This window comes from Miniopterus natalensis, chromosome 7 (assembly GCF_054644295.1).
Source record: "Miniopterus natalensis isolate mMinNat1 chromosome 7, mMinNat1.hap1, whole genome shotgun sequence".
In the NCBI taxonomy this organism is placed as follows: domain Eukaryota; kingdom Metazoa; phylum Chordata; class Mammalia; order Chiroptera; family Miniopteridae; genus Miniopterus; species Miniopterus natalensis.
This window is the reverse complement of record NC_142087.1, coordinates 81,230,298-81,257,204: the sequence shown is the minus strand read 5'-3', so window position 1 is coordinate 81,257,204 and position 26,907 is coordinate 81,230,298. Positions and strand designations below refer to the sequence as shown.

Genomic DNA, 26,907 nt, shown 5'->3' with positions numbered 1-26,907 from the left:
CAAGGAGGGCCAGGCGCCAGCAGCCACCAGGCAGCCACTTCAGAGCTGCAGGCTCAGTGGCTGAGGGCAACGCCTCTCAGCCATGAGAATCCCATCAACCTCCACCCTAACTGAAGTCGGGTGACTAGGGGATGGCAGGACGTAAGTGTGCCAAGAGGGCCTCTGCAGGAGATGCCAAGATGCCCCACCGGCCCCAACTCTTCAGATCCCAAACTCCAATTGCATCCCCAAGTCAGGGTGAAACTCGACAGGCACAGCTGGCCCTCCTTGGCAGGCGCCTGCAAATGCTGGAGGGTGCCGTGGATGGGGCAGCAGTAAGCAGCACATGGGGAGCCTCCTTGGGCAGGAGGGGCAGCAGAGGACAGATGCCTGCCTGGCTGTGAAGCAGAAGACCCCACCGTCCGCAGAAACCCCGGCCAGCCTGTCCTCACGTCCTGGATTTCCATTGTGGGGACACGGTTCAGCTCCAGCCCCACACCGCCTGGCATGTTTACAGCTGCAGCTTTAGCAGGAACAGGCTTCCTGTGCGAGCTGAGTCTCTCAGGAGGCTGCTCTGCCATGCTGCTAACGGTCAAAGAGCAGGGCGTGGTCGCCTCACAGCACCCACAGGTGTCTTTGCTGGGCTCATGCTTTCCCTCCTCTCCACCCTTCCCTTTGGCTCTTCTTTCCCACAGCTGGCAACCATCCGAGTCCATTCAATTAAAATAATGACCCAACACCACCACGGCCGCACCACCGTAATTAGCACAGTGCCTGCCACTCTGATAAGTTCCCCCACCTGGCACATGCTCCACTGTGTGTCCCATTTAACAGAGGGAACAAGTAAGGTTTGGAGCAGCATACCAAGCACACCTGGCGGAGAAGCAGCGACAGGCCGGGCCTTCACCAGCACCTGCCCTGCCAGGGAGCCGGGCACCGAAGCCCCCTCTTTAGTGACCGGCAGTGGCTGTGCCTCCAAGGAGTCCCCCGATGGCCATCCTCGTTGCAGCTCAACCCCACACGGGCCCCAGCTGATACCTGCATCCTCCGAATGGGTGTCTGAGGACAGCGGCTCATCCAGGGAAGCCTGGTCTGTCTTGGGGGCCGAGGGGCTCCCCGGCTGGGCATCTTCCAGAGTCTCCTGCTTGGGTGAGGACAGCTCGCTGTGGGTGGCTCGGGGGCCTCCGTCAGGGTTGCCCACTTTGCTTTCGGCATCTGCAAGGAAACGCAGCTGTCGGCCTAGCCTGTCCGCCCTCCCTGCGCGTTTTCGTTCACACCAAGGCCTCCCTGGGCAGTGTGCCTTCCAGGCCCTGCTGTGGTACCTTACTCCTGTCCCCCACATCCCCGGAGTCCTGGTCCACACCCTGTCTTCCTAAGGCAGCACCAAGCATCTCGACACCCTTTGGCCTCCGCCCTGCACATCTGCCTGAGCCCCCTTACTCCAACACCTGTGGGAGACTGGACAATGACCCCCCACCCTAACCCCAGACTCTGCCCTGGGGCTTGCTCTGGTCAGGGGGATGTCAGCAGGTTTGATGCAACAGTGGTTTCAAAAGCATTTGCACACTGCTGCTGGCCTGGTCCTCACCTCAAGGGCACACCTAGCTAGTGGGCTGGGGCTGAGCTGCCCCACCCTGCCAGGCAAGGTCAACCCAGACAGGTGACAACAAAGGCCCTGAGGTGCTGGAATTGTTAGGCGACATTATTGTGGCTCTGGATAACAGGTTCCCCTCCGCACCTATCACCCCCATGGGTCCCGCATTACACATATGCTTCTCAAAAACCCACTATGCATCCGGCACCGGGCGACCTGGGAAGGCAGGATAACAGACACAACCCTGACCCCCGGCTGGCTCAGAGGCTCATGAGCCCAGAAATGGGGGGCTGGCAAGGACTGTGGGGCATCACAGAGCAGGGGTCCCAGGAGGAGGACACCAGGCTGCTGGCAGGGCAGAGAGGGGACCTGGGCTCCCCTTGTTTGGGGCTCAGCTGCTGGAGCCTTTGACAGTCTGACCGTTGACCCCTCAGCATCACATCTTACTGATGAGGGGCCCAGTGCTCAGGAGCATAAAAACTGGTCCTGGTCACACAGCTGCAAGGTGGCAGGTCCAGGCTGGGAGACTCGGCAGCTGATAAAAGTCCCCCCTTCTGAGACACTGATCACAGTCCCCTGTAGGAACCCCTCGGTCCCCACAACTGGGTCATCAGGCCACCACAGTGCAGAGTGGCAGCATGACATGCACACGGACACGCAGCAGGAGCAGCAGTGCGGGGACACCAGCACGGCCCGGACTCAGGAGAGCTTCCTCCAAGCTGCCTCCCACCACAGGGCGGCAGGAGGAGTGTCCAACAGTGTGTCCCTTTCACTCCCAAAGCACCATGATTGGACAAGAAGTACAAGGTCACCCCACCCATGCATCCCCCACCGCAGAACTATTGGTGCCCACACAGCAAGTGTCTGGGCCTCAGTCTCCTCATCCATAAAATGGGGAGAATCTGACCACCTGCTTCATGGCAAAAGTGTGAGAATTAAATAGTTAACACACGCAGTGTGCCTAGAATGAGCACACACCTGCTAGCAATTGTCATTATTGCTATTGATGAGGGCTAGTTTTTTGGGGGTTTTTTAACCCTCACTGAGGATGTTTTTGTTAGCTTTAGAGAGGAGGGAGGGAGGGAGACAAACATCAATATGAAAGAGAAACAGTGATTGGATGCCTCCCACATGCACCCGACCGGGGGCTGAACCTGCAACCTTCCTGTGCACAGGCTGAAGCTCAACCAACTGAGCCACCCGGCCAGGGTGAATGAGAGTTTTTGATGGTGAGGTGGTGATGGTCTGGCCACTAAGCCAGGGCCGACATGCCCAGGTGATAACAACAGGCTCCCTTACCAGGGCCATCCCCATGCCCAGGACTCAGGCCAGGCCGTGTGTGCAGCCTCAAGGGATGTGAGCTGTGACCACAGCTCATCAGGTTCCCTCTGCGGCACACCCGTCTCCTCGAGGGAGGAGGGAGGTCAGCCAGGCCCGGAGTCTGCAGGATGGGGGCTACAAAGATCTCACTGACGCAGCCAAGTCACCTGACCAGAGTCCAGGCCAGGGGCTGGCAACCTGTTCCTAGAAAGGGAGACAGTATGGACCACATGCCATACAATCAGTGCTGCATTTTCTTCCTGAATTTTTTACTTTTACAAAAACTCTTTAAGCTTAAAAACCATCCTTAGCTCAGGGCCTTATGAAGACAGCCTATGGTTTGTGACCACAGCTAGAGTTTACCGACCGACTTCTGACCTAGGAAAAGACCCAGACAAAAGCCAAGAGAACTTGCCCAGTGGACAAAACTGGGTCACAAATCTCAAAACTAGCTTCTAGGGCTCTCAGTCATGACTGGCTTCTTCATACCTGACACACAGTTGGGACAATTTCTGCCACCAGCTTACTTGGTAGGGCCTTGTGAAGAACAGAGGTGCCAGCAGGCATCCCGTGAGGGTGCACACGGGCATCCACAGGCTCCGGCTCACCGGGACCTCAGTGCCTCGGGTGAGGCTGCCACCACTTCCCAGGGCAGACAGCGAGCCGTAGAAGGCACTGGCCTTGCCGCCACAGCCACCCCTCCCTACTCATCAACATCAACAGGAAGAATAAGCTGGTCAGAGCCTTGAACCTGGAGGGCCCCGAGGCAGCCTTCAGGGACCTGGGAGCTGCCCACCAGGGAGCAGGCCCCCCGCCCCCCTGCTCCAGCAGGCTCAGAGCTGCGGCTCATAATCTTGCTCAATGAAAAGTTACTGTTCCTAAAATAGCCCTGGTGGCAGGGCGGTTGCTAAGAAACGCTGTTGGGGTGGGGAAGCTGTGGGCGCGGCCCTCCCTCCTGCCCCATTTCCACCGCTGCCGCTTCCCTTCCGAGGGCCGCAGAGGGGAGCACGCGGCCCGGCCTGTGTCATCTCATCTGGAGTAGCCAGGGAGAGGGAACACACCACAGAACTCCTGCACACATGTGCACGCACACGCACACACTGCCCCTGGCATTCCGGCTGCACAGAAACCACACAGACCGGGCGTCACTGCCCACGTCTCGAGGAAAGCCCCTTCTCTCCCGGGTCACTGAGCACAGCCGCCGGGTGACAGCTCTCTCACAGCCAAGGGTGGAGCACGAACCTCCTTAGGTTATTTAAGAAAATGCGACGTGGGCACAAACGGGAAGATGGGGGACAGGCACCCAGGAACACGCAGCGTCAGGCATGGAGACACCTGTGGGCTACCGTCCTCACCACGGCATTTGGGTGGGGCCAGCCCTCGCTGGTCACGTGTCAGAGCAGAACGGCCACAGCAGTGAAAGTGGAGAGAAAATGGTCACATCCCCCTCCCCGCGCAGACTCAGTCCCATCTCATGAATCCCACAACCACACAAGGGGCCCTGCCTGGTGCCAGCAGATCACCTGACATCCCGGAGCCAGAGCAGAGGGGTCAGAGGGGGACATAAACGCAGTGTGGACAGTATCACAAAAACACGTCTCCAGGGTCAGCTCCCAGTCGTGCTGGTGGCTGCTGTGTAGACAGAGTCCAGGGTGACTCACACCTGTGTGTGCACTGTGTGTGCACGTATGTGTACAGGGCAGAGGGCCTCCCTCCTGGCCATCGAGGCTCAGCCACGAGGTCCTGGGGCTGCTAGAGACCCCAGGCAGCTCTGGAGGGTCCGTGGCACGAGTCCGTAGGGACTTCTCTGGGCCCCTCAGCCACCGTCACCCACTCAGTCCCAGGCACCCACCCTGTGTGGCGTCATAGCGACAGGGCAGCAGCCGCAGGGGGGCGCTCCTAGCTGCAGGGACTCTAGCCTGGTTGGGAGCAGGTGCTGGCTGCTGAGGGAGATCCCTCAACCCAAACCCAGGAAACTGCAGCTGCCTCCTGGGGAGGGGGGCTCACGCCGCAGTTGCACCGGCCAGAGGCCTGAGGAGGAGATGACGCTGCATTCCCACTTGGGGTCCCCACTCGGGAGCCTCAGTGCTCACCTCCCACCCTTCTGGGCTCAGGAGATGCCACAGAATCCCACCAACACCAGCAGGAGTTGGGGATACAAGGGCCTGACCTGGAGCTGGACTAAGCCCCCAGTGAGAAAAGGCATTTTCTGAGCAGGCGGTGTCAGCCGCAGGCACCTGCTGCTGTACCTGTCCACAGGCCGTGACTGCCGCGGGCCCACGAGGTGAGACAGCGAGAACTCAGGCAGCACCAGTTGGCTGAGGCCGCAACCCTCCACTCCTCTGCCTGACCGCCAGGTCCCTTCCCTGAAGCAACGCCCGGGCTGGCTTCTAACGTGCCCTCCAGGGATGCCCTGGGCAGACACACTGCAGGCCCACTCGCCCGCCTGCCCACGGCTGCCCTGGGCTCGCACCGAGGCCGGGGGTGCCTATCACCCAGCCACTTCCTGGGGACTAATTGTCTTGACTGTCCATACTGGAGAGAAGGGGCAGAGAAGAGGCAATTTTCTATTGGACCCAGACCGCCTTTCCTCTCCCCATGTCTAATCTCACTGCACCCCACCCACTTTCCCTAGATCCCTCCCTGGGGTTCCCCACATCTTCCTACCACAGGGCCCCGCTCCTCTGGGGGGAAGACTCGCTCTGCTTCCTGGGTCTCCCCACTTCTGCGCCTGGGCTCACAGAGCTGGGCGCGGCTGGGGAGGCTTATAAAGCAGGCAGCCACGCCCGCAGCACTTCGGGTCAGAGCTGCCAGGTGACCCTCACGTGCAGCAAACAGAGCCGCCAGGTCAGGCGCACGCGGCACGTTCTTCGGGTGCCACATGCCCGTCCTTCCCCACACGCACCTCAGCTGTGGTCTTGACGCCCAGAGCATTCACAAGCTGCACTCACGCTCCCGCCCCGATTCCGGACACCTGGGCCATGTGACCCACCCGTGGTTCCTTCCCCCGCTCTGCGCCCTGGGAGGAGGGTACTGGGCGCACCTGTGCCCCCAGCAGAAGCACGAGGCTGCACAGGCAGGTGCTCCCCCGTATATGCTGCGGGATCAGTGACAACGCAGCTCCAGCTCCAGAGGAGAGGCCGGTGTCCGGCACCTCTGGCCCCTGCTCCATAGTCACTCACCAGAGGGAAGACCGGCTGCCTACCTACGCCCTGGGCAGAATCCAGCCCACACCCCTCCATGCAGAGCAAAGAGCAGACTCTACCTCTTGACATGGTTTATAAAAAAAGGGTAAGAAATATAACAGTTCATGAGCTACACAAAATTCAAGGTCCACAAATAAGTGTGTCCTGGGGCAGCCCCGCCCACTCTCACCTATTGTTGGCTTTTGCCTTTCAATGCAGTCATTAGTAGTGACAGAGACCCTATGGCCCCATGGCCTAAACTATCTACTATCTGATCCTCAATCGATCCTCAATCGGGCTGGAGGGGGACACATCCCACACACACAGGCCAGGAGTACGGTCTGGTGGTCACCCTGACACCTTGGCTGCCACCATGGTCTGCCCCCGCTTAGGTCTTTGTTCTAAGCCCATCTGATGAAACTGGTCAAGAAAGACATGGCCCTGAGAGGCAAGCTGCCTTCCAGAAGTCCTTTCCCTTTGTCACCCCCATTCCTTCTTCCAGGAGCCAGTCCGTGTCCGTGTCCAGTCTTCCCTCACCAGTGATCGCATTCTTTATAACAGAGGATAAACAGCCTTAATTCTGTTTTTATTTTCCCTTCCCCAAGATCCAAAGTAAGGTTTGTTGGCAACACATGCAAAATGCCCCAAGTCTGCAGCTGTTTTGTCCCGTCCAGATGAAAATAGTCCCAGTTTCTCTCCCAGCAATGATGTCCCTGCAGAGCTAAGTCAGAACAGTTCTTCCACGTGCAGTCTGACCATGGCGCCATGTAGCTGCCCACGCAGGCTTGCCCTGAAAACCATCCTCAGATTACCTGTCTTTGAATCTGAAGAAACAATGGCAAAGGCTCCAGACCACACTGGCTCTGGGAGCTGAGGGCCCAGCTGGGGCCACAGCATCTTAGAGCTGGACTCAGGAGTTCCCTCCCTGACTCCTGACACCAGGGCCAAGCGACAAACATGCCTCCTGGTTCAAGGCTGAGAGGGGGAGACAGGAGTTTGATAGGTGCCCCTGCCCACCCCAGGCCAGGTTCCTCAGCCAGAAGGAGAGCCCACCCAGCTCTGGAGAGTGAGACTTGGTGACACCCCCCCCCAAGCCCAGGGGTGTTAGAACCAGACAGGCCAGGACCCATGTCCTGGGCCTGAGGCCTTCCAGTATCACCGAGAGGAAGGCAGGAACTCAAGAATTTCATGAATTAATGGTGCTATCCATAACAACCGTTGTTTCTCAGACACACAGAAAGGTGGCCACGCAGACACCACCATGATGAGGATCTCCAGACCAGGGACCGAACGGCCAGGGACCTGGGCCCTGCAGCTGCGTGACGCTGGCTGCTACCTTCGGACCCCTCACTGCTTATCCGCACACAGGGGGTAAGGGCGCCGGCCCAAGGATGCTGTGAGGACCAAGGGGTAAGGCAGATCCAACCCCAGCGCAGCACTGGCATATGGTCGAGGGGATGGTTGATGAAAGGTAGCAGCAGTGGTAGGTGGCAGTAAAAATAACACCCGGACCCAGGATTAAAGTGTGAATATGAAAACAGCACAGCCACCACTACCGCTTCAGGGAACCAGGAGGACACAAGAGCTTAACCCCTACGCCGTCAGCGGGAAGCAGGCACTCCCGGGGAAGATGACTCCTCTCAGCTCTGTGGCCAAGGGAGGTGGCCTCAAACTCCCTGATGGACTCTCAGAGCCCTCGGGGGCTGAGCCCATGGGCCATGGCTGGGAATTTCCATTCCGCCCTGAGGGGCTTCCTGGGCCCAGGAGAGACACCAGTTCTGTGTTCCTGGGCCCAGTGGCCCCCACTTCCCCTGTCCCCACTTACCCTGCTCCACCATCTCGAGCAGCCCCTTCTTGATGAGCTCCTCCCGACCCTGCCGGCCAGCCTTCTCCAGCGCTGCAGAAACACAAACAGCCAGGTGAGTCGGGCGGGGCACCCAGAAGGCCCAGGGAGGCCCAGGTGAGGTGGGGTTAGGGGGTCTTGATCCCTGTGTTTGGCAATCCCAAGCTTTCTCACTGGCCAAGCTGCCAAGCATCACACCTGAGAAGCAGTGCCTGGCATGACGCCCTTCTCTCAGCTGCCGCCACTGCCCACTGCTGCCCTCGCCAACGCTCCTTAATTACCCAGCCCTGGAACAGCCTCTCTCTGCCCAACCCCCTGGGGCACTTCACTGCGGTTCCGATTATAGGTTGCTAAACACTCCCTGACCACTGTCTAGCCACAGCCCAGCCTCGGTGCAGCTGCCCCTGAGCTTCCCGGGTGCACCCCAGCTTAATGCTTCCAAAGGCCTCACCAGGCACCCCGGGAGGGAAGAGGTCCTGGTCCCCACCACAGACCCCAGAGCGCGAAGCTCAGTTCATCCTTCCTGCCTCCCTCCCTGGAGCCCAGCACTCAGCAACCCCCATGTTCTCCCTGCTTTTCTCTGAGTGTCCAGAAAACTATTTGCCTACAGTTGAACCCAATTTTCAAATACAAACCTACATAATCCTTGGAGCCTCTTTAAAAGATGCGGAAAGAGAGCCGCTGTTAAGCCTGGGCGACAGAGGGCCTATGGGCGCCCGTGCGTGCAAGCACTCTGCCCAAGGCTGCAGGGGGCCAAACAGAGCAGGCCCACCTGTTGGAACTTGAGGTCCAGCAGCAGTGGACAAACAGGTGATGACAATGAAATTATTTCATTTGGTCACAATTCTTTACTGAGCACTTACTATGTGCCAGGTACTGAGCAAGTGCTGGGGCAGGGGGGTTACTGGGGAGTGGAACCAACTCAGCCCTCTTAGGGAGCAGCAGAGACAATGAGGTTCCTCAATGGGTTCTCACTAGTAAAGCATTGACTGAGCACCTGCTGTATGCCGGGCACAGAGGAGCAAGACGGCCTGGCCTCTGCCTGAGGACAACGGGTTGGGGAGGACAGATGACAAACACCCACCAGAACCAGAGGCCCTGGGGGCAGAGGGCGCAAGGCGTCCCTGGGGTGTTTGCTCTAGAGCTGAGGATGAGCAGCGAAACCCAGAGGTAGCAGGGAGAAGATAGTCTAGGGAAAAGGAAGATCATTTCCTCTCTGTAGTCCACTCTCCGATCCCCTTTCCAGGTGTCTGAGCAGACAACACTGGGAAACTGAGCTCTGACTGTGGGAGGTGCTGTCCACTCTAAAAACAGACAAGCAGAACATGGTGGAGGTGTGAGAGCCAGGGGCCCTGTCACCCACCAGCACTGGTGACTCTCACAGGGGCCAGCTCGGATACAGGTGTCACCTGCTCTGACTCGTGGTCTCCCCAATGGCCCAAAGATGCGGCTGTGAGGGTCTGCTGTCCCCATGTCAGGGGACACTGCCCAAGCCCCCCAGCGCAGCTAGGGGCTCAGACTCCACTTCTCAAACCTCTGAGAGCTGTTTCCAGGGTGCGGCCCGACCCTCACCCCACCCCAATGGCTGTTGGCTTTGTGTTTTTTCTTTAAATCACCTTTGTTTTTACTTCACCCGTCCGAACCAACCGTGTCTGCGAAATCAGGAATTTGATATGGTGAAATAAATAACATTCCACACTGGGAGGAAAGACTGGTTTAGAAGAAATAAACAAAATGAATCCTGTTCCTGGGATCCCTAAATGCCTGAACAGGGCCTGCAGGTGGGGGATCCCTGCTCAAAGGTGGTGGTTCTGCAGGGTTAACCTGGAGCCCCTCGGTGCCTCTGTAGGGACCCACCTGACAGGCCACTCCCCGCAGGGCTGAGGGCCCCGGGCATGGAGTCCTCACAGCACACAGCTCCACCCTCCTGAGGTCACAGAGGTCGCCCTGCTTTGGCTCCCTAGGCCTCCCACTGATGCACAGATGTGTCTGCCCCAGCTCGGCGCCTTTGCATGGGCTGTTCCTACTACTGCCATGCTTTTCCCTGCCTTTCTCAAGGGGGCCAACTATGTCTCAGCTCAGTCACCTCCTCACGTGGGTCTTCGCAGGTTATCCAACCCAAGCAAGGTCCACCCGCCCTTCCTCCCCAGCAGCTGCGCAGTCCCCGAGGCCCCGCCGGGCCATGATGGGCTCACTGGCTCACAGGTCTGTGGCCCGAAGTCAGGGGAAAGCTCTCAGTGGGCGGCGCCCGGCCGCCCGTCACATTGCACCTGAGCCAGGAGGCCTCAGGATTTGCCAGACGACGGTGTCTGTTCGGCTCTTGTTCTGAACAAGGAGAATTAGTCCACTTTGGGGGTGGATAAAAAATAGTTATGCAGTGCGGGCCGGTATGCTCAGTGGTCAGAGCACTGGCCCAAGCGCTGAAGGGTCTCAGGATGATTCCCAGCCAAGGGCACCCACCGGGCCGCAGGCTCCATCCTCAGTCCCGGCGGGGGCGCGTGCGGGAGGCGACCAGCCAACGTCTCTCCCTCTCCCTCTCTCTCCCCCTTACTCTCTCTAAAAATCAATGGAAAAAATATCCTCAGGTGAGGATTAAAAACAAAAAAATAATAATAATTATGTAAAACGCATAAAAAGTGTGAGAGCAGGGCCGGCTGGTCAGAGCCCCCGCCTTGTCTCTGCAGCCTCTGAGCCCTGGGAAGGAAATGGGGCCCTGGGGCCGCGGAGGCCGCAGCCTGAGCCAGGCACTGACCAGGGCGGCCCCGGCCCAGGGCTCCTTCCTCGGGAGCGGGCCCTCGCCGTCTCCCGCCAGGGCTGAGGCGGCTGGAGGAGCCTGCGGGGTGAGACGCCGGCCCGCTGGGTTTGCGTGTCAAGGCCCCGCCCCCCCCAGGATGCCCTCACCCAGGAGCAGGGCCCAGCGGGGCTGCGGGGTCACGGCCCAGCTCCCGGCCCACGGGCTGCCGGGCCCTTTGGGCGGCTCCCTGTCTCTGAGCCGGGTCCTGTCGCGAGGACGGGCAGGGTGGCGGCGACAGCTCTGGCCATAGGGCTGGTTCTGAACAGCCTGTGGGCTAGAAGCCCGCTTTGTGGCTGTTCGCTATTCTGGCCAGGTCGCTGCTGTCGCCACACGCCCCCACTGTTCAGCCTAAAGGCCACGGCTCCCAGTGTGAACCGGAGGGGCAGGGGCGCCACCGGCACAACCCGAGTTCCCCCAGAGCCGGGGCTGGCAGCGTGTGAGGAAGCAGCTGGAGGTGAGTGGGTCCCGAGGGCAGGGCATGGGGAAGGGGGTGCCCGGGCGGAGGGCCTCTTCGGGAAGAGCTGAGAGCCGACCCTCGAATCACCGGGGGCTTAGGGACCCCAGGGGCTTAGTGCTGTCACAGTGGGCTCCACGCAGGAGGGCTGGGTGCCTGTCACTCCCGTGGGGTCAGCCAGGAGAGCTTGTGACAAGCCAGGGGCTCGGTGCAGGCTGGCCCTGCCTTTTTAATGAGGTCCGGGGTGACTGTGTGCCCCTTAGGGCCTGGGCGGTGGGTGGATAATGCTGCTGACCTGTCCCGGCAGGCGGGTGTGACCTGGACAGGCCCGTGGAGGGAGGCGACCTGGAGGAGGCTGAGCAGCTCCTGGTGGCCAGAGGCGCCGAGCACAGCCTGCCCGCCGCGTGGTGCGGGGGAGACACAGCCACAGAGAGCCCAGGACAATGACGCCAGCCCTGCCCCCGTGCTCACCGGACGTGGTCTGCTTCAGTTTTTCGTTTTTCTTTTTCCTCCATTTCCAGGGCTTGAAGATCCTGCCCAGGGTGGCCAGTCGGCTGTCCCTCCGCACGGGCGGGGTGCGAATCCCTGAGACCAGATATTCGGAGCGCACCGGGGGCGTGGGGTCCATCTCATCTGCAGGACGAAAACCAAGGGAGGGCTCAGGTGATCACCAAGCCTACACGACTCCCCGAGGAGCCACTGTGGTTCTCCAGGGCCTGGGGCTCTGGCAGGGCCTCGGAGCAATGGAGACTCCCTGGGGCTCAGTCCAACCAGGAGCGCCCAACGGCGGCCTGTGCCGGCTCATGAGTGAGCATGTGTCCACACTGCCCTTCGGTGAGGCCCTGCCCCCTGCAACCCTCCCACAGCCGGCTGGAAGCCCTCACCCAATTCTGGGCACTGCTGGGCGGAAGGGGGCTCCACACGCACCTGCTGGCGTCTCAGGGAAAGTCTGGGGGGGCAGGTGGGAGAGAGGGGGGAGTGGGCTTCACCACAGGCTGCATGGGAGGGGGGTGCATTATTTTCTAAAGAAAGATCAAAATGGAAAATGAAACACAATACAGCAGTGAGATATGGACCCTGTGGAACAGCGTGGTGCCCCGTCAGCTCACCGATCCCCTTCGACGGGCAGAGCCGAGACCAGAGTGTCACTGTGTCACTGTGGTAGGACTCAGAAAAAAATGCCCAAGTTGCCCCAAAGCCCTTCTGGGACAGAGGCAGTGATGAGGACCTGAGTCCCCTGCAGGATCTCGGATTTAACCTCCCCGTGTCACTTGGATGAAGTGAGTCCACCTGCAGTAAAAGGGGAAGGGACCTGTGATCGACTGTGACTGTCAGACCCAGACTAACACCTCAGGGGACAGGTGTTATTTACCCTCACAGTGAATCTATAGGGTAGACATGTTGTTACACCTGTCATGGAGCGAGGGACACTGAGGTAAGGTGTGGCCTCGAGCAGCCTGACCCCAGAGACCCCTTTCAGATCTCTCAGCTGCTTCTAGGGTGACTGCATAAATATATCACCCAGACTGGAGACGATGGTGGGACACCAAGCCAGGACGGCCAGGCCAGCAGGTGAGTCCATTCTCTCTCTCTGTTAATTGAGCAAGAACTGGGTGCTTGGGGCCTGCGGCCACAGCTGGTCCACAGAGCAGCCCTGGGGGGAGGCTGTTTTATCCAGGGTGAACCTGGGTGTTATTTCAGAACTTCTCCCTCAAGGCTCTGCCACCAGTAAGACACCAAAGGCAATGACGTTCTCTGCTTGTCTTCCACTGTAACCCTGATGCCCAGCACCCAGTAGGAGCCGGGACATGCAGGTGAGGGAGTGATTGAGCCAAGGCGACTCAAGGATGCCAGTCAGGGTCCCTCCCGCTATCCTCGCCCCAGCTCCTCGCCAGGTGTGCAGGGTGCAGCTGGCCCTCCTTTTCCCAGAGGCAGTTTATTCCCTGATATCCTGGCCTTTCCTTCCTGCACCCACAGACACCAGATGGAGCGGAACGGCCAGGGCCACCTGTTCCGGGAAAGCTGGCTGCCCTGGAGGCATCATTTGCAAAGAACTGGCCAGGTCTCCCCAAGCCTTGGGGCTCATGTGATGATAAAGACAAGACCCACAGAGATGAGCATGGGGACGACGGAGCATTGCCATTGCTTTCTTTATACCTCGCCTGGTTCCACCAAGGATGGGTGGCAGTTATAAAAAGCACACATGCCCAACAAGATAAGGTGAACATCTGAGGAAATCTGGAGGAAGGGGATCTGGACAGGCCGCAGCATCCAGGGATAGAGACCTCACATGGGTGCCCGCGGAGGGCATACATGTGGCTCTGAGCTTCCTGGCAGCCAAAGCAAAATGGAACAGCACAAAGAATAAACTACAGGTCAGACCACAAATCCCACCCCATTTGCTACCTGCGCTGCTGAGACCCTGGTCCAGTTCACCAGATACAGGAAGGGTGAAGCCAAGGTCTTGGAGGTAAAATGCAGCCCGAGAGGGCCATGGATGTGCCTGGGGAGGCAGGCAGGGGCTTGAACTTGATTCCAAATTCAGCAGGGAGCAATGGGGGACCTTCAGCTCCAAAGGTCTGATTTGTTCATGTGCTAAATGTGCAACATGCTTAGTGTGAATGATTCCTCAGGGGCCTGCTCTCACAGGGGAGCAAAAACCCCCAAGCCCAAGGGGCATCTCCGGAGGCCTGAAGGAGGAAACACCCTTGCCCCCCACTTCCCTCAGGTGGCTCTGTCCCAGGGCCCAGCCAGTGAGGGCTCTGAACACTGTGACTTCAACCCAAGAACAGAAACTTCAGGAGCGAGGCTGGGCTGTTCAATGAAGGAATTCCTTATACACACCCTGAGGGCAGAGAGAGCATAAATGTGTCACCAACGGGGGGGTGGGGGGTCTGAGTGAGCAAGAGGTGGGCGTGGGCCTTCTGGGCATGGAGTGGCTCCCACGCACGGAAGGGTGGGTGTGAATGTGGGAGAGTGGTGTGTGGGAACGTGCATAGGTGTGAACCTGTATGGTGGGCGTGTGCCTGTGTGGGCGTGTATGCATGCACCCGGACATGTGGGTCCACAGAGAAGGGAGGGCTGGGCGTGCCAGCCACTTCCCTGTCTCCAGCCTGTGAACTGCCAAGTGGCTCTGGAGTTGGGAGGAGCCCCTTCCACGCGCACTAGCAGGCCCCTCCACCCCTGATAACACAGCGCGCCCAATGCCACACCTCTGCTGCCTGTGAGACATTAGCAGATAATTAAAGACAGTGTTTCCCCACATGTGCGCGAGAGGTACCACACACAGCGACAGGGCAGGCGGGGCCCCCAGGCGCCCAGAGGACGGACGGACAGACAGGCGGCACCCTGCTGACATGACAGGCCAGAGCTGAAGGCCCAGGCTGTGGCCCCTCCCAGTCCCCTCTCGGCTCAGGGTGGTCAGTGTGCTTGTCCCCAGAGCCGAACCTCTCCCCTCCCCACTGAAGGGCCCCGCAAACCCCAAGTCCAGCATGTTCTAGAGCAAGGCAGCGAGGAATGCCAATGGCAGAGCTCACAGCTCACGGGCTAATCTCCGAGCCTAGAGCAGGGCCACCTCCCTTATTCATAACACTCCCCTCCCTCCCAGCACTGGTCACACTCAGATAGCAACCTGGGTGGATGGCCTACTGTTGTCTTCCGTCTTTCCCACAGGCGCCGAGGCTGTCTTGTCCACCGCTGTGTCCCTGGTACCTACCCTGATGCCGGCACCCAGGAGGTGCTCCAGTAAACACCTGCTCCACCTGTGAATCTGGGGTGCGGAGCTGCTGGTGCTGGAGCCAGGACCTGGCCCGACCATCTGGGTCCAAAGTCCACCCCTTAGCGATGCCAAGCATTTCTGCTTTCTTGCCTCCTGTCTACTGACCATCCCTGTCTTCTCTTTCCACATCACCAGGACACCGGGCCCTAAACGCAATGGAAAGAGCCCTGGCTCAGCTGGTTGGAGCATCATCACATGCACCAAAAGGCTGCGGGTTCGATCCCGGTCAGGGAAAATGCCTAGGTTGCTGGTTCAATCCCTACTCAGGGAGGCAACTGATCAATGTTTTTCTTTCACATCAATGTTTTTTAATCTCTCTCTCTCTCCCTTCCTCTCTCTCTAAAAAAATCAATAAACATATCCACAGGTGAGAATTAAAAATCAGAAAACAAAACAAGACATAAAAACACAAGGGAAGGAAAGCCCTACCTCGCTGGGGGTGAGAGGTGAGGCCCCAGGCACCACAGGCACCGCCTGTGAAGGATAAGGTTGGAACGTGGTTTCTGCTTTCACTTATTCACTCACAAACTCCTTCATCAAGCATCAGCTGAGCCGCTGTGCGCCAGGGCTGCTCTGAGTTTGAGTCAAGTCGGCTCGACCCGCAGGCGGCCTTACACGGCGCGGGGCTCGCCCGCCCGTGGAGCAGGAAGGAAGCGGACAGGGAAAGGACGAGACGACTTCTGAGTGTGACGCGTGCTGGAAACAGGACGCTGGGGTGTGGAACAGCCCGCGGCCTCTGTGTCTTCTGGAGTCTGTCCCTGCCGGAAAGAATCCACCTGGCAACACCTAGTGACCATCCTCTGAGAACAGAGCCTGTACCAGGCCTGAGGTAGTAGGAAGTGGCACTGGACACCCCTGCTCGGGTCAGCTCGGTGACCACAGAGAAAACGAGGTCAAGGAATCACCAGGAAGAACCAAGACAGAGGATCACAACTGCAGAGCAAGCATTTCCGAGAAGCAATTCTGAAGACCCTGAGAAGGCTTCTGTCGGTGGGGGGATAGCTTGGATTGGGCCTTGCAGGCTGAGTAAACGGTACAAGTCCATGAAAACACAACAATACAGGTGTTTGGGGAACAGGGAACAGCACAGGGAAGTGAGGTCTGATGCCCCAGTCTGAGGTTCACACACCCAGTAAAATTTCCACGTATAAAACTGAGATGCCAACTTTCTATAACGCTGCCTGATGACCAACACACACAAATAAGTATGCGTACACAAAGCTAGCACCTATAACTAGGAAGAACATAATCTCACAGTAGGAAGAGAGCCTTTTAATTAGATGCATATTGATCGCTGAGGGAAATAATGCTGTGCTGTCCTCTGTGTCCTATTTGCTGGCACGTTCTGTGCACTTGAATCTGAGGACTCTCAGCCTGGAGCTCATGGTTTCAGGAATGGAGGGGATGGAGCTGAGGCTGGGGCCCGGCCCAGAAGAGCTGTGCGAGGCCCTGGCAGAAGCCCTGGGGGCGCAGGAATCACTGGGGGACCTGGTGTGAGATCAGCATTGTCAGCAGACTGCTCAGAATATCAGGGTGATAGGCAGACTGCGGGGGAACAAGACCAAAGGCGGGAAGCCCGCTGAGAGGAGACAGGCAGGTGAGGGCTGTGGGGCCAGCAGAGAAAGAAAAGAGGGATCCAGGGATGTCACTGAGGTAGAGCCCTCGGAGCAGGGCAAGAAATCAACGTGAGGCATGAGCGCACATAAAAGAACCAACAAAACCACGCTCTGTTTCGTTGTCACCATAATGAACAGATGCTGTGTGACAAGCTCTGTCCTGAGCACCTCACATGGATGAGCTCATCCCATTCCCATCCAGACCCTAGACAGCAGGTCACTATGTTCATCGCCCACATTTCAAGGACAAAACTGGAGGCAAAGAGCAGTGAAATAATTCTCAGGCCTCGTGGCTAATGTGACAGAGTGGGCTTGGCAGTCAGGACGTCTGCCCCCAAAGCCCTCATCCTAGCTCCTCGTTAGAGCACGTGCAACTGATGGTGTCATCAGGGAGACAGGATGAGGCAGGAGAGACAGGGCTGGGGCAGAAGTCACTAAAGCAACATACACAGTAAAGTCATGGCATTTAGGGGCCAAAAGATCAGTGGCTTGTGCCCAGGCTGCAAGACACGTGGCTTGATGGCTGTCTACAAAGAAAGTGCTGGGTGTTCTAATCGGCCCGGCGCCAGGATGGGTCTGACCCTCCCACACTGAATTTTCAAAATGCATTCGAAGTCTCCTAGATGCACGTTCCTGGTCTGCCCTTAACTCCTGGAAAATTCTTGAGTAACAACCAAAGCGTGGGAAACATCGGGAGCACTGATCGATAGGAACAGAACTAGGGCCACAGGTGAGCACCATCCAGGGAGGAGGGAGCACATAGCCACTGCTCGCCCGGCTGGAGGAAGGGGCTGGTGGCTGGGGTGCGCGGGCAGGGAGGGAGGCCAGGAGAAGGGCGAATTTATTTAGACGGAAGAACTCAGGGCCGCGGCTGTGTTGCCAGAACCCCTGCAGGCTGTTTCCTACAGCAGACAGCGTATCCATCAGAGCCCAGGATCCACGATGGCCCCGTGTGAGAAACAGGGCTGCGGGCCCCAGCACCGAGGACCACCCAGGGATCTGGACAGCACCTCTCCCTCTCCCTCCGCCTTTGGCACCCAGCACAGCGCCTGGCAGGTGGAGTGAAGGAATGAAGGAGTGAGTGAATGAATAAATGAATGAATGACTCACCCTGAGATACAAAAACGGAAACAAAATCGAAACACAGGTCCATGGTTATCAACCACCACCTGGGGTCACCGCTGTGCCCCTCAACAGTGGAATAATCGCAATCCCTAAGCCAGGCCTCTCGCTGGCCGTCACCAATCCCAGCTGCCACCTAAGCATCCCCTGACACAGATGGCACCTCCCTCTCCTCCCCTGCTCATTAGTCAAGGAACTAAGAAACACAAGAGCCTGGCTAAGCTTGATGAATAACGAGCCCCCAGAATATGGGGGGTCCAATCCTGCCCAGGGAAGGCCCAGGGGAGGCCCAGGGGAGGCCCCTGAATTCTTCAGAGAGTTCAAGCAAACAACCCTAGGAGGCAGGGACGACCTTTTCAGCTCCATTTCACGGTGGAGTAAGACTAAGCAGGAGCCCACGTGCAAAGTCACACAGCTTAAGTGGCAGGTCTGGCACTGGCATCCAGGCTCTCAGATCTAAAGTTCACCATCTGGGCCTGGTACCAGCATTTCCCAAAGCATGTTCCATAGGACCCTAGCATGGGGAGATGCTTTGTGGATGGAAAACACTGTCCACACTCAAAGCCTTCCCCGAAGAGTCCCACCACACAGTGTCGTAGTCAAGGCTCTGAGAAGTCCTGCAGTAAGCACTCCTATTCAGCCACTGAGCCAGCTTTTCCTAAACAGATGGTCCAGACAGCAGTAACCGCACAAAAGCTGTCAAATGGAGTTGGAACGGTAAACCTGAGGTGAAGCAGCCCGGATGGGCTCCTGCTAAGTAGTATTAATGACCCTGTATTTTTGAAGTGGAGAAGTCTCCTCCCCAATATCTGTGTTCCAAAGATAATAGGCTTCTCTAATATCTTAGCAGAGGTTGGGCTCCCAAATTTCCCAAGTCTCTAAGCTTCTCCCAGCCACCTGAGGCCCCCACACAGCAAGGACGCAGACATCGGGACCAGATAAATGGGTGTCATTTGTGCCTCTGACACCAGTGGGAAAATCAAGACATTGCTAAAGTGGCTCCTTCTCCCTCACATGTATGGTGGAAAAAACAGAGCGTCTCAGCAGAAGGTCCATCTGTTTAGTATCAACCCCGTAATTCTGCCAACAGGCCCGGGTGCCTGCCAGACATATGGCCGGCTCTCCAAGTGAAACCAGCTCCGCCCTGTAAAGCAGGCAGCTCCGGAGCACGGTGCAGGGAGCTCGGGCCCAGGAGGTTCAGCATGACGAGGGCGGGCCGGGGGGAGGGGAGGCCTGGGAAAGCGGCCCCATCCTGGCTTGTCCAGATCCTTCGTCGCTATGGCCTAGAGGGACGCCAGGTATTTGTACACAAATTCTTATACAAATGCTTTTGCAAGATGCCCATGACTTTGCAAAGACTAAAAGCTGGGGTATTTGGGGATTTTTTTCTTAATCCTCACTTGAGAATATATTTTTTCCATTGCTTTTCAAAGAGAGTGGAAGGAAGGGAAGGAGGGAGAGAGAGAGAGAAACATCAATGTGAGAGACACATTGACTGGCTGCCTCCCGCACATGCCCCGACCTGGGATGGGGAGCGAATCCACAGCTCAGGTATGTGCCCTTGACCGGGATCGAACCTGCGACCCTCTGGTCCCCGCCCAATGCTCTGACCACTGAGCCCACCAGCCAGGGCTAAACGCTGTTCTGAGAGAGATGCGCCTAAAGCCCCTATTTAACAGAGGAGAAAAAATGAGTGTTTCAGGGAGCAGATGAGCAGCAAGTCATGTCAGTTTAGGCAAATAATATTGCCCACCATCGTCAACGCCCAAGTCCAACCCCAGGTTTTATTCCAAAGCTCAGTGTGCAATGAGGTTTCCCTAGCACGTCAGTCAAAGATTTAGAACAGACAAGTGCTAATTTTTTAGAAATATGCATACTTTGGCATTTTTCAGAGGAATTAAACACATTTTAAAGGCTGGGAGGGGTCTGAGCCAGCAGATTTGTATTTTGAAAAAGTGGCCCATACTCAGGAGCTGATGTCAGAAATAGGCACATGTTTTCTGGGAAGGGCCAGAGAGTAAATAGCTCAGCTCGCAGGCCACACGGATCTGTCACAAGGCCCCAGCTCGGCTGCTGCAGTGTGAACGCAGCCGCAGATGGCGTGTAAGTTAGCAGGCAGCACTACACTTTAATACATTTTTACAAAAACCAGTGGCAGGCAGATTTGGTCCATGGGCCCTAGTTTGCCAACTCCCCTGCCTTAAGTGGTCCCTTTGGAAATGTCTTCAGGGCAAAGGTCCCAGTGACCCACTAAGAAGTGAGAGGGAAACAAGGAATGGTTTCTGATCCTGATCCCTTTCCAGCCCCACATCAGCCCGGGGGCCCAGGCCAGCATCGCTCTCCCCACCCAACTCTGCGGGCACCTCCTTGGTTTCCCCGCACCTGCTAACCCTGCCCCACTAAGCAAACAGAGCCTGGCACCACTTCCACACTTAATGTCACAGTGACTTTTAGGATGAAACACAAAACCCCAACTGTGACCCCAGAGTCCTGACCTCTGCTTTCTGAAGCTTATCTCATGCCATGCTCCTTCCCCTATGCTCAGATTGTATCTGTTTCTTTTCTGCTTCCGACTCATCAAGACTTCTCCTATCACAGAGCTGCCTTCCATGCCAATCACTCTGGAGGCAACACTTTTCCTTGATGAACTCTTATTCATCCCTTGTGGTCCCATCCTCCATACCCATCTGTTAGGTTCCTGTTACTTTTTCCACCATAGTCTTTGGTGCAATTTATAGTTAGCTATTGATTTGTGTGTTCATTAGTTTAATGTCCATCTTGGCTATTTGACCTTGAAAGCAGAGACCAAGTGTATCCCATGTCACTTGCTCCCTAGGCTCTAAAACAGAATCCAGGGAGGCCCAGCAAGGGCTCAGCAAGCATTTGAGAACCTGAAGGAAAGTGCTGCAGATTCTCCTGTGCTCACATTCATAGCCCCTAAGCATGGGGAGCTAGTCCAGGCACATCAGGGACTGATGATCCTACCAGAAACAGGCACATCTCAGGATTTACTACATCAGGTTCCTTTGTGAAATGGATGAGTCTTCCTGCCACGCTACACTGTAGCCTGGCTCTGCGGGTTCCTGCACCCGAGCAGTGGATTTGCGGCTGCTCGTGGAGAGCTTCCGCCACAGAGCAGAGGGCACTGGGCTCGAATGCCTGCAGGTGTCTGAGCTTCTGTTGTCATCGCGGCCACCTGCGTCACCACAGGCCCTGTTCCAGCCCTGGCTCCGCTGTGATTGTCATGGAAGCGAAGGGTGAGATGGACATAGCCCAACAAGCCAGGAAGTCCACAGTGCACGCTTTCCTGGAACAGTCACAGCCAGTGAGAGTGGCTGGTCCGGGGAACCTGCTCCTGCAGATGGAGCCTGTCTGCTCAGGACCTTCCCAAGCCCTCCCCTGCTGCTGGTGCCAGCTCCTCCAGCAGCTCCCAGGCTTGGCCTCTTCCCTCACACGTGCTGGCCCAGCCCTTTGCAGAACTGGGACCCTGGGGTCCAGGAGAAGCTGGTCAGGACACCACAGATTACCCGCACATACGCCAGAACCGAGATTCACACAGATTTGAACGAGCCAGAAGAACAAAGCCTCATGCAGTGTGCAAACTTTGAAATCAGCTTGAGTTAGAAATTTGGTAAGGGGGTGCATTTCACAGCATTCTGGCTGTGGGGATTGTAAACGGGGCTCCCACGACCGCCACATGGACTGTAGCTGGTGATTAAACACTGTCCCTGTGTTGGAGCACATCAGAAATTGTGCAAATTCTTAAGGAGGTGAAGCCTGCTCACTGAGGTGCGTCCGGGAGGCCCGGGTAGAACTGGAGACTTGTGCTGACCCATAGCAGGCACAGAAGGCTGGCCGGAGCCAATGAACAACATCACACAAGCCAAGCCAGTCCCCTTGCCTCCCTGTGGGACAAACTCTGAGGAGCTGCTCACACTCGGAGTCCCCTGTGTACCAGTTGTAGCTGCCCCTGCACATCTCCCCTTGGCCACTGCCCCTTCCCTGTGCAGCTTTCCTGATCTGTCACTAGTTTCTCCTGGGAGCACTTATGAGTTACTTGTCCTCTAACCCTTAGGCCAGGGTCACCTTGCAAAAACCCAAACTAAGACAAGCCTCTGCTCTGCGCTGGGGTGACATCGGCGAGCAAAACTAGACGAGGTGCCTGAGCTCACTGAGCGCACGGCCTACCTGGGCTCGCTGCCATCAGTCGATGCATTGAATGCACAGGTGCACCATGGCAGCCAGGTAAGCGATTTGGGGACAGGGAGAGAGCTGCATGCGAGCACATGATGGGGGCCAGACACACTTTGTTACAAGAGGTGACTCAACCTCAGGCGAGAAGAATGAGCTGGGCCGAGCACTTCTCACTGAGGAAAGCCCAAAGTGCAAACCCTCCTGGAAGGGCTCATTCACACCTTCCTCCGAAGGCCTGCACTGCCCATTCACCTCGGCTGCATTTCCGTCAGGACCCACGTGCTAGAGAAACGAGTGTAGTCCAGAAAGGTGACGTGACTGGCCCAGGGTCACACAGCACTGGGTGGGGGTCCCTGTGGATACTGGGCTTCAAATCTTACCAGGCAAAGAGGTTCCTATAGGTCTCCACGGCTCACTCGCCCAAGGGTGCCCAGCCCAGGGCATTACAAAGTGCACGCCTTGTCCAGCTGCTTCTTGCAAACTGCAGACACCTTGGGCCCCCAAATGATCCCCGTCTTCCCACCAAAATGCCTCTTAGAAGTCACTCCTCCCCAGCTCCCTTTATAAACATAAAATGCTGAAGGTCCTTGGTCACAATTCCCATCCCACGAGGCAAACCCTGTGGTGGGTTAAATGCACTGTCGAAAGTGAGCCCGTGGGGACTGCTTGGGTCTGGCCTCAGCAATAGTTTCTCCCCTGGTCCATTAAGTAAATGACGTTATGCCCAGAGTGTCAGCAATGAGTGTGGCAGAGAGCAGGAGGGGTCGCTGCTCCTGGAGGCATCCAGCCTCTGTGGTGCCCCTTCTCGTGGGGACAGAAAGTGTGGTGGGAACTCTCTGGGGCACCTATCCTGTGACTCAACATGCAACTGCTCAGGGCGAGTGTGACCAAGTGTGTCAGATGGTCGGGGAAACCACAAGTGCGGGCGAGGACGTGGGGAACCGGAGCCGCCCTCAAACACTGGGCTGGCGGGGAGCCCACCTGGAGCCTCCAAGGGCCGGGCTCCCCGCACTTGCTGCCCGAATGAGTCCCCGAGGCTGGGAGGCAGGGGTGTCTTGCCCACCCACCCCCACCAACCGAGGTAGAATCTCGCCCGCTCAGTCCTTAGCAAGGACCTCCCGACGGAGCAGCTGTGGGGGGCATGGCCCAGCTCAGGTGCCACGAGCCAGAGGGGACGGGGTGGGCGGCCAGCTCCCACTCCCTGCCAAAGCGTGGGCCAGCCACTAGCCTCTCCGAGCCTGGGCTTCCTGGCACCTATGAAACGGGGTGACACGGGCACCGACCGCGAATGGTCCGTCATAATCAAACACCTGCGAGCATACGGGAGGCTCACTAGGTGTCTGGCACGCGGCGCAGCTTAACCAGCACAGCTGCCCGTCAGCTTCTCCACCGTCTCTCTAGGCTCCTTGGCTGGCCTTCCTGCACCGCCACCTCCAGCACACAGTCAGCCTCTCAGTAGATACTCATTGAATGGTGGAGACACAACGGAGATGCTGCGCAAAGCTGCACGGTGATTTTCAAGGGAATCACAAAAAGTCAAAAGCTTTGATCCAGTGTTTGACTTTCCCCGGGATGGGTACTCCCTTCCAAAAGCAAAGCACCAAAGACAAATGAAAACAATCAGGGGCTTCTGATGGGCTCTGCAAGGCCTGAGTGAGGTGCTTTTAGGAGGAGTGGCCCCTATGTCAAGATTCGTGAGATGCTTAGAAGAGACACAATCCCCTTCAAAGATCTGGAAAGAAATACACAGCGAAAATATTCAGAAGAGCCAGTGTCCTGAGATTAAAGGAGACACAGGGAAGCGTGTGCGGCTCAGGCTCCCGTCGGAAGGGGCTCCGGCAGGAGGGCTCCGGCTGAGCGAGGAAGACCTGCACGGACACAGGAGCAGAGCGGGGACCGGAGCACGACACTGTGCTCAGCAGATGCATCAGCTGTGTCCTTGGAGGGTCGGGCAGGAGACAGCACTACAGGATGACGCTCCAGGGGTGACCCCACCCCAGTGAGCACAGGGGACAGGACTTAAGACACTTAAGGGGCCATGGCCGCCATCTGTTTCCGTCTGTGTGAGCCCCTGGATGCTTCATGGGCGTTTTCATGCATATCGGCATAGACATGGAAGCCACATATGGGCTTCAAGGAGTCGGCAGGCCCTTGCTGTGATGTGGACCCCTTGGTGCGAGGCTCACCCAAAGAAACAGTGACCTTGGCCCGATGTGTTTGGCCTCCCAATGGAAGCTGTTGGTCTTCAACATGGTACCCTTGAAGGGTAATAGGGTGGGGGTGCCCCTTCTAACTAGAGAAGACCACCCAGCGCAGACCTTTCCTCTGCGCAGCGGTGCCACCTGTGAGAGCCAGGGGCTGCAGGAACTTGGAGAAACACAGCCCCACCAGCTTCCAGGGGGTTCCAGTCTCACCGACAGCTCAGGGAGAGCCTGGGCCTCCAAGCCAGGGGCCACAGCTGGCTCCACTTCACACCGCCCGTGACCACTGTCAGGTCACATTCTCCAGGCCTCTCAGAGTCCCTAACTGGAACACGTGACGATGCACATGCTAACATCAGTCACACCCACGATGACACTGGGGGAGAAACCAGCCACCAAAACACACACTCGAGCAAAGTCCCCCAAAGTCTGTTTAGATTACCCAAAGCAAGGCTGAGTTGGGGAGCACACGTTTGATTCAACCATTTCTTGGGGAGCAGGGTTCCCTTCAGGCTAAGAGCACAAAATCCAGTTAAAACTCCACCCAATCCAGCAGAGTGAAATCACTGCAGGGAGAAAGTTCCCTTTAAAATAAGCGACACATACGAATGAAGATAGGTTCGCCTCAGCGTGCCTCCTGCCCGCCGATAGCCCAAGGGGGCCTATCAGTAATTTATTCATCTGGCATCACTAAGGGCTAAAATCTAATTGATTTAAAAGACCCTCATGCACTGAACGCTCCAACACAGTGAATTTTCATGAGACCTGATGGGTGCTTATCCAGGTAAGGAGCAGCCTTCGGGAGCAATGAGGCCCCTGCCACCAGGCTCTCTGGCGATGACAGGAGGCCATGCGTAGGCCAACCACACTGACTTCACCATGAGCAGCTGCTCACAGCACATGATAGAAATACGGCTGAAAGACACTGACATTCTTTAAAACACAGAGCTGTTCCAAGTGCTAATTTGTATATTCCTCAAGGTTTAATTTGATGTGTTGAATTACACCGAACCGCTCAGAATGGACAATATTTGGCTGTCATCGACTTACAAAAGTGTCCATTTCATTCAGATGAACCTGATGTAGGTTAAAACTAGATCTCACTTTATAGTCAAATATACAAAGGTGGGAATACGCTTAGGACTGCTTGGGGGAGATTTTTCCCATCATCATCACACCCAAATCTGAGTAATGTGGGGTCGTCATGCTAGAGTCGACTGACCTTTTCTTCTACCTTCAGCCCCATGCACCTTGCAGATGGCCCAGGCGGGTGGAACCACTGACCCTGGGGCTTAGGACCTGCTGGAGCTTAGCCACGAACACAGCATCCACAAACCCCTTCCCGATGGACCAGATGGAGTGCTGGGCAGTAGGAAGCATTTTGGTCCAGCATCCAAAATAAAGGCAATGCACCACGCTCCTTCCTCAGGAACAGAGCCAAAAGATGTGGGAAACGCCCATGCAGATAACCTGGTCCCTTGGGAATGAGAGAGAATCGGAAATTCAAGGGTTTGCAAGGTGGTCGTAAGTCTCTGAACCACAAGAGCCACACAGATCCCCAGACTCTGCACTGTAAGCAGTGACCAGCTGGGACTTTGGGGTTGTCTCCCTTGAGAAGGGGGTAGGAACTAAATATTTGGGGACCAGGAGGCCAGCTTATCACAGATGCTCGGTACCTCTCCAGGGTGAGAATTCACATCCCACCTCGTTGACGTCAGCTTGCACACACACACATGACTTGTTTTGACCATATGACTGAGCAGAGGAGACACGGGCCTCTCTGGAGGATGCTTTATGAGCCACGCCGTGGTTCTCCACATTCCTGTTTCCTGCCTCTGTGGCCAGGGAGGCACAGGTTGGGGTGGAGCCCCTGCCAAGCCGGGTTTGATAAGCAGAGGCCTTTTGCTGCCCGTGATCCATGCACAGACTCAGAGAGGATGAACATCATGGTTGGGGCCCTCAAATGTTCAGGTTTTTCAGCAGCATGAGCCCAGCTAATCCTGACTAAGGGCCCCTCCCCCCTGCGCACGCCCCCGTGGCCCCGTGTGCAGACACATGACCAGGCCTTACCAAATCCCAGCATCACTATCACTGGCCACAGCCACTGACTCCGGGATAGAAGTGGGGCTCAGCTGGGCCCAAGAGACTCAATTCCAGGGCTTGTTATGAGCGTGGGGTTGACACTTGTTTTCTCACATCAGGACTGCTAGGCTTTGAGAATACAAGCCTGGGGCTCTTCCTAGACATTTGCTACCTTATGGGGAGAGGCTGCTGGGAGAAGAAACCAGCCGGACACAGAGCAGACCTGAGGGATAGACTCCTGTGGACACGGTCTGCACCTCAGGGCGGATGCAGAGCCCGAGCGAGCCCCTGGATGCAGCTCTGCGCGGCCATCAAGGCCCTCTCTCTCACACCCTGCAGTCAGGCTCTGCCCCGTTCCTGTTATGAATACACAGAGATTCTTCATTCTTTTTTTTTTTTTTAAATATATCTTTATTGATTTCAGAGAGAGGAAAAGGAGAGGGAGAGAGAGAGATAGAAACATCAATGATGAGAGAGTCATTGATCGAGCCCACAACCCGGGCATGTGCCCTGACCAGGAATCGAACCCCGATCACCTTCATTCTTTTTAGGAACAAGAAGAGGCTTTGAGAGCAGCACTGAGGAAAAGGCCTGCAGATGACCTGGAGCAGTTGAGGGTGTTTTAAACCCAGCAGAGAAAGCTTGCTCCCCAGATCAACATGGACACAGCCAAGAGCGTGGCTCCGGAAACCAGGCTGGGGGATGAGTCCCTGTCTGTCCAGCTTGGGTTCCCAAACAAAGGGCC

The 26,907-nt window shown here is 56.9% G+C and overlaps 1 protein-coding gene across 1 annotated transcript in view; it reads right to left on the bottom strand.

Moving 5' to 3' along the window:
* The window catches only part of PHACTR3 (phosphatase and actin regulator 3), a 114,279-nt gene that overhangs the window by 38,525 nt on the left and 48,847 nt on the right, over nt 1-26,907 (bottom strand). The window contains exons 2-4 of the mRNA XM_087818647.1: nt 11,641-11,802; nt 7,904-7,975; nt 1,018-1,194 (exon numbers count right to left, since the gene is read on the bottom strand). Of these exons, the coding sequence (XP_087674773.1) occupies nt 1,018-1,194; nt 7,904-7,975; nt 11,641-11,802 (411 nt within the window). The remainder of the gene's footprint in view (nt 1-1,017; nt 1,195-7,903; nt 7,976-11,640; nt 11,803-26,907) is intronic.